General features: G+C 45.9%; 1 protein-coding gene across 1 annotated transcript; it reads left to right on the forward strand.

The window, feature by feature from the left end:
* Nucleotides 1-2,772: 2,772 nt before the first annotated feature.
* On the forward strand, nucleotides 2,773-7,354 carry YBX1 (Y-box binding protein 1; the record flags this gene model as incomplete). Its single annotated transcript, XM_010177970.2, has 5 exons — nucleotides 2,773-2,819; nucleotides 3,399-3,432; nucleotides 5,642-5,731; nucleotides 6,569-6,871; nucleotides 7,256-7,354. Coding segments are annotated over exons 1-5 (573 nt in total), but the record flags the coding sequence as incomplete, so codon positions are not given.
* Nucleotides 7,355-7,391: the final 37 nt, after the last annotated feature.

The following is a 7,391-nucleotide window of genomic DNA, read 5'->3' on the forward strand; positions in this document are numbered from 1 at the left end:
GGTCAGGCGCTGCTGACAGGGGAGCGGGGCGGCTGGGGCAGCGCCACTGTCACCCCTGTCACCTCTGTCACCCTGTGTGCTGCCGCTGCTCAGACGGAACCACAGGATCCCAGACTGGTTGGGGTTGGGAGGGACCTCAAAGCCCATCCAGTTCCATCCCCCCTGCCAGCAGCAGGGACACCTTCCACTAGACCAGGTTGCTCAAAGCCTCATCCAACCTGGCCTTCAACACTTCCAGGTAGATGTGCCCTACCTCCAGCCCACGACCTCTTCCAGTACTTAAATCTTAGCAAAAACTGCCTCTTTTAGGCAATTTACTTTCGCACCCACAGTTCTTACATTAAGATTATATTTCATGGTGCTGTCGGGGGTTTTATTTTGCTCCTCAGGACTGTTGTCACGCACACCAGATGTGTTAAAACTCCTGCACACAGTCCGGTCACATCAATTGAAACTAAAATCACCTGGGTGGTTAAAAGCGCGTTCGCTTGAGGGAGCCTGAAATGTGCAGGGAGATGAGGAGAATTCACGTTTCTGGGCTGTGTGAAGGGGTCTCAAGAAACAAGTGCCTAGAAAATTCTTTTTATGACAGTAGCTGATTTTAAAGAAATGTTGGAACGCTCAAAAAGTTGCCTAAATGCTTCAGCCCGACCTAGCAGTGAAGCTGTCCAGTAGCAGAGGAGCCCTGGCATCGCTCTGCAAACTGCTTGGGAGTGTACATACTGCTGCTTTCATTGGACCTTGTAGTCAAGGTGGTTTTTTTTAAATAGTGCTTTTTTTGAGTGTTTGTTACCTCATGACCCACCCTTAAGTATCTGCCAAACTCCTGAGTCGGTTTTGTATCTTCAACTTTAAAACCTTTACTCGGAGTCGACCCGGTTTGCCGCCTTCGTGTCAGTTTTTACCGTTCAGTGTCGGACAGTTGTCGGTGCTGCCACGTTTTTGTAAACGCCTCTGAAGTCGAAGGCCACAAACTCTACCTCTGGGCAAGGGTTTTTTTTCCTGTTTCCCTCAGTGGTGGAAACGCTCGGCGATGTGAGTCAAGCCAGGAAGTACCAGCAGCTAGTTGAGACATCCCAATGGCTTCCCCCGGCAGGAATTTGGCAGCTGTTTAATCCCTGAGGTTGCCATTTTGAATGAGAAACCCAGTGTGATGTTTTGTTATCAAGAGAGGAGAACCCGCAGCCTGAGAACCCGACCCAAGGACATTTCCTCACCTCGGGAATTCCTTTGGCTTCCTGCAAGGGAAACTTTGTGGGAGCTGTTGCCCTTTGCTTGTCGTTGCTTCAGCTGGGTCTGCTTGCAGTTTAAATTAGGTTTGGAATTCCAATTGAGCTTTGATGGATGTGCACGTTCACTTCAAGTATTTCCGGTGGGTTTTTTAATGTTAAAAGCGTGTTTCTGTTCTGAAATAAGGAGTTTGAATTTGGAGGATCTGTCGGTTGTTTCTCACAGTTGTCAGAAGAAGAAATAGATGTGGAGGCTGCTGATTTAGTCTTCTTACCCTAACTGGGGCTGCACTTTGGTGTCTGGGTTTGTATTTAGTGCTCTTCTGATCTTAACACTCACGTTTTCTTCATCTATCTGCTTGTCCAAGTCCTTTTTTTTTTACTTTAGATGTTAAAGATGTTGAGGGGAGAATCATTGAGTGCAAGGATAAGCTAAAGGGTTTGTTAGACCCTCAGAACGAGGATTTCTCTGGTACCATTTCCAGTTTTCTTTGGGAAAGTGATGGCTGTTACTCTTACACCGTCCAAGTGATGGAAGGCTTGGTGCTAGAAAACCCCATCCGGAATCGCGCGGCCGGCGCTGAGCTTCAAAACTGACCAGGATATTTTTTAACTGGCCGTGTTAGTACACCTTGAGGTGTGTCTGTGTAACCGAGTCATCCACTGATCTAAAACTCTGATGTCTTCTTAAATGGAAAATGTGTTTTCAAAAGGTCTTTAAAAACAGGTCTTTTGTCCCAGACCAAACTTGGGCAAGAGCGAAGAGCATCCACACGGCCGACGAGCGCTTCCTGCCGCTGTTTTCGGTTGAGACTGTAGGAATGTGCTAAGTGTTGGGTTGGTTTATGTTGGTTTGTTTTGTTTAGGGGTTTTTTTGTTTGTTCTTTTACTGTAATCATGTTACTGGGCTCTTTGGAAGGTTTCCAGCTTTTAGAGCATCTAAGAGGTCTTGTATTGTGAAGAAGGAAATATTTAGGCTCAGGCTTTGCAAGGACTTGGAGATAAGCTCATGGCTCATGATGATCAGACTTTGTCACCTTTTGACTACCTTTTCCAATAAACTTTGAGGTTTTTAGGCATCAGTTCCACGAGGAAACAAGGTGACTTATTTTTCCTGGTGCTGTCTGACAGAAGAGCTGTAGCTTGGATTGAATTTTTTGAAAAGTCTTATTAATTGTCATCTTCATGTTTTAAAGTTGGTGGTGAGGAACACCTGGCTTTATCATGACAATAAAAATCTTGATCTGTCCCCATACCTGTGAGCTCTCCAGTTCTGGGTGCGATTTCCCACAAGCTTGTTCTGCCATCTTCAACCACTCAGTCAAGGAAATAAAAGCCACTTTGCTCTTGATTCAAACCGTTCCTCAGACTGTGAAACTAATACCGCAGAGAAGTTCAGCTGGTGCGATGGGAGCCTGGAAGCAGCACATGCAGCTCTGAAACCAGCGCGGGGGCTGTTCTGGCCGTGCCACTTAATTGCAGAACAAGAAACTTCACTGACTTCTCCTGGCACCACGCTGTGGTGTCCAGCCTCAGTGTAGTAATGGTGGAAACTCTCCTGATCACGTTGGAGATTGCTTTTGGATTCATGTAGGTACAGACTTGAGCTGGTTTGTGTTTCTTGTGAGAGGAGAAACCCACGTTCTTCCCATTCTGTGCTCACCAATGCAGCTTGACTAACCCTGGTCAGCCAGCCTGGAGTTGCTCCTTCCACATCAGGAAGGAAACATCAAAGCTGAGAGGACGTAACTCTGGAGAGATGGCACAAGGCTTGAGTCGTGTTACAAAGATCTCCCACACAGAGCACTGCCAGGAGTGACGGACTGGTCACTGTTGGGTGTTTTTTCTTCTTCAAACATCTCCATTGGTGGGATATAGAGGACAGAAGGGTGTGCAGGAGGGAGGAAGAAGTTGCTGAAGTCCAGGAAGGATGTTTTCACCTGCAACTTCGTGGACTCCAGCCTTGTGTAGGCTACCTGACAATCTGCTTCCAACAGTGGGCTGGTAGGGGACTAGTTGAGAGTAGGTTAAGGAGCACGGCTGATGCTGAAAGCTGGTTGTCTTGACAGTTCCCTGTTTTCTGCCCACCCCAAACAATTGATTTTTTTTAAACTGGATTAATTTCCTGTGCTTTTCATACATGAAATGCAACTTGCTATTGTCTTGCAGGAATGACACCAAGGAAGATGTGTTTGTCCATCAGGTAAGATTTCCTTGAAGCTGAGACATCTTACTGCTGTGAAACTTGCCGTGCATGACCTGTGTAAGTAGGATTGTGGTTGTGAAAGAGCCTCGTGTTTCCCAACAAGTGTTCCTTGAACACAAACCGCCGATTCTCGCTGCTGGATCACGAGCAGAGCCTGCTCCTGGGTGGGGGTTTGCACATCCACACACATCCCTGACGAGGACACGAGATACGTGGGGCTGAGGGGGCTGGTTCTGTCCGGTGATGACGATGGCACTGTCTGTGAGTGCTCTGACTGGAGGGGGACTGTTTGGAGCCCAGTTAAGTTGCCTTGTGGATTTACCTCGTTGTTAGTAAGAATATGGAAATAAAGTTAAATGAAAAGTTTGCAGCTGGGAGAGAAACTAATTGGGCTGTAATTGGGATGAAGTGCCAGTGAAGGGGGTTTGGTTTTTTAGGCAAAACTTTAATGGAATTTATGACTCCAGGCTTTCAATCAAAGCCTGAAAACATTTCAATCAATACTTTTTCAATTAAACAGATACATTTAAATACTGTCTCTGGGGAGCACATAAACCTCTGGAAACTAGGTGTTTTATTTCATGGAGCAGGCTGCCTGAGGGTGTCTTCCTTGGTGTCTGACTCATACTGAGTGATCAGCTCTGGTTCTTACCCTCTTTGTCGTAGGATCTCTTGTCCTGAAGCAGCCCACAGAGAGCTCTTGGTGGAGCCTGGTTTACTTCTGGCATTTAGGAGTCCCCGGATTGTTCTTTTGTTTGGAGTTAGGGCTGTAATGCTGATGGTGTAAAAAAACAACAAAAAAAGGAGGAAAAAGTGTTTTGCCTTTGAGTTTGATCTGTCAGCTCTCAGCTTCTCGCTTGTGCTGTGTCTGAAAACACTGAGGCATTTATTTATCACAGGTTATTCTGCAGTGGGCAGTGGAGAAAGGCCAAGCGACCCCGTTGTGTTTTTGTGTCCTGAGACAGGAATATCTACCCTGAAGGAAACCTTTCAGACTTTATTACTCAGTTTGTGAGTAGGGTAACCTATGAGTGACTTTGACTTACTGTCAGATTTCAGGACTTGTCATGGAACTGCTGTCTGTGTTTCTAAAAGCACAGTTTGGCAGGGGCTTGTTTTAATGTAATAACTTCCACGCTAAACTGGTTTTAGGGGTCTAATGTGAAAGAAATCAGCTTATTTGAGGAGTTGTAGCTGTGTCCTGTGTCTGCTTTTACCTGTCCCTGTTATCAAGCTTGGGTCTCATGAAGAGCTGTTACACTTGGCTCTGGTTATGTAGTAAGGTCTTTACTGCTTCATAGGCTGAGACTTGGGGACGTGTTTTCCCACAGATTTTGTTACATTTAGGGAAAAACTGGAGTCAAATTCTGTCGCTGGTATTTGTGGTAAAGTTGTTACACTCGTATTACTGTTCAGTTAAAGTGTTTGATAAGCAGAATGTGGCTGAGTGGTGCATATTGAGAATTAACTCATCTGTCAAAAAATTTAATCCACTGTTGAATAGCCCAGAAAATTCCCTGTTTTCTGGTAACGCCATTGGCCGTGCAGACACCGCTCCAGAGGCCGGTCTGGTGCTGACGCCTCGGGAGGGCTAATCCCTGGTGTATAATACATGGCTGGAGTGGATTTGTGGCTGGTAAGCAATGGTGTTGGAAGCCTCAGAGAAAGAAATCTCTTAATTTCTGGCCACCCAGGTGTTGAGCTGACTTGGGACAGCTTCCTCGTGGGCTCCTGCATGCTGTGGGGGTGTGGGAGATGGGAGAGGGCTGGAAATCAAGGAGTGTGATTGGAAAGGCTGGTGTATTGGTGTATGTACCTCAGAGGAACGTATAGATACTCTGGGGGTGTTTAATGGCAGACTCTGGTTAGGAATGCTGTGACCAGTGGGTATTGTGGGAGTTTTTGTTTGTTTGTTTGTTTTCACACCGCTTTTACAGCCAGCAGACAGCATGTTGACAGATGTTTCTAGTCAGCTGTTACACATTTCAGATACACAATTACAAAACTCAGGTAAATTTTACAGCTTCCTGGATTTTCACAGCATTTTAATTGCTTTTTCAGGAGCACAAGTCTTCCTTCTCAGATATTAAATAATCAAATTCTTTCATCTTTTTCTTAAAAAAAAAAAAAAAAAAGTCTTCAGATATGCTGAATAGTATTTTCACGTGGTGCCTGTAAATGTAACTCTGCAATATTCTGTTGTTAGACTGCCATAAAGAAGAATAACCCCAGGAAGTACCTCCGCAGCGTAGGAGATGGAGAGACCGTGGAGTTTGATGTGGTTGAGGGAGAAAAGGTAAAACGCGTCTCTGGGGCGTTAGAGCGCGCGGGGAAAACTGGCTCTGCAGCCTTTGGTGTGGTGCCTGCGGTTTGAGTCAATGCCTGATGACATCCAGGGAGACAAATGTTTCTTTCATGACTTTACAATGTGGATGTAAATGGTTGCTCAGTACTAAATTATATTTTACTAGAACTGGTTTGATGCTGATTGTTTGTAGAGGAGTATATACAGTCAGGAGTGCTGATTGTATATAGAGGAGTCAAGCTTGAAACCAAGTAATGAACTCGAGGAAAGGGGACCAAATTCATGCTGATTTCATTAAGATCCATGTTAAGGGAACCTTCAAACCTAGCAGAGCTGGGGTCAGGTTCAGTAACAAGTTGGCTACAGTATTATTCACTGCATCAAACGGCTTTTCTTGTTCAGCTTTTGCACTGCTTGCCCTTGATGTTACCAAGCTGTTCTGCTTCACAGTTGATCGGCTTCCCAGAATTGATCATCTGATGATTTTTATTAACTATATCAAATAGAGATTCATTCTGTATTGGTAGCATACAGTCTGCATGTTCATTAAGCTCATCCATAGCCAGAACACTGTTATATGGAGAAGTAATAACATCATTTTCACCAGAGGGATAAACTGCAGTAACAAATCTGTGTACTTTGGGGAGTTCATCCTCAAGCAAATTTAATACAAAAGTTCCAAGACCAGATCCTGTCCCAGCTCCCATAGAAGGAATTATAAAAACCCACTGTAGACACTCACAATGTTCAGTGACTGTCTCCAATGTTCACAGCGTTCAGTGACTCAGTTCAGTGTTTTACCCACCTCGTGCTGTCCCTGCTCCTTAGGGCGCGGAGGCAGCTAACGTTACAGGTCCTGGTGGAGTTCCAGTCCAAGGCAGTAAATACGCAGCAGACCGTAACCATTACAGACGATATCCACGTCGCAGGGGTCCTCCACGCAACTACCAGCAAAACTACCAGAACAGTGAGAGTGGGGAAAAGAACGAAGGAGCAGAGAACGTACCAGAAGGTCAAGCTCAGCAACGTCGTCCCTATCGCAGGCGGCGGTACCCACCTTACTATATGCGTAGGCCCTACGGGCGTCGACCACAATATTCCAACCCTCCCGTGCAGGGAGAGATAGTGGAGGTAACGTCTGCTTCAAATGTGCTGCTCAGCAGGCTCAGTTCCTTTGGAGCAGGGTGATGGGACGAAGCTTTTTATAGATATTGGGGATGTTTTGGGTATGGTTTGGTGGTGAGGTGAAATGTCGGAGTGGATGGTGATAATGTTACAGCTTTTTAAAAACCAGAATATGTTCAAATTGGTGTTAACTCCGGTGTGAGTAACTGGGAGAAACACCAATGCTGATGGTGGGTACTCGCAGGGTGTGCCCTGGGAGCGCTGCCAGGGCACCTTGTTGTACACCTCAGGCAGCCCCTGCACACCCACCTTCCCGGCTTGATGAGTCGTGGCGTTAATATTACGGCTTTTGCACGTGGCTACGGTGGTTTGTTACCTAATATCTTCCAGGGTGCTGACAGCCAGGGTGCAGGAGACCAAGGCAGACCAGTCAGGCAGAACATGTATCGAGGTTACAGACCACGATTTCGCAGGTATGCTGCAGATCAACTCTCTTTTTTCCCTTCCTTTTTCCCTTCCTTTTTCC

The sequence above is a fragment of the Antrostomus carolinensis genome, unplaced genomic scaffold, assembly GCF_000700745.2.
Source record: "Antrostomus carolinensis isolate BGI_N321 unplaced genomic scaffold, ASM70074v2 scaffold30641, whole genome shotgun sequence".
Classification (NCBI taxonomy): domain Eukaryota; kingdom Metazoa; phylum Chordata; class Aves; order Caprimulgiformes; family Caprimulgidae; genus Antrostomus; species Antrostomus carolinensis.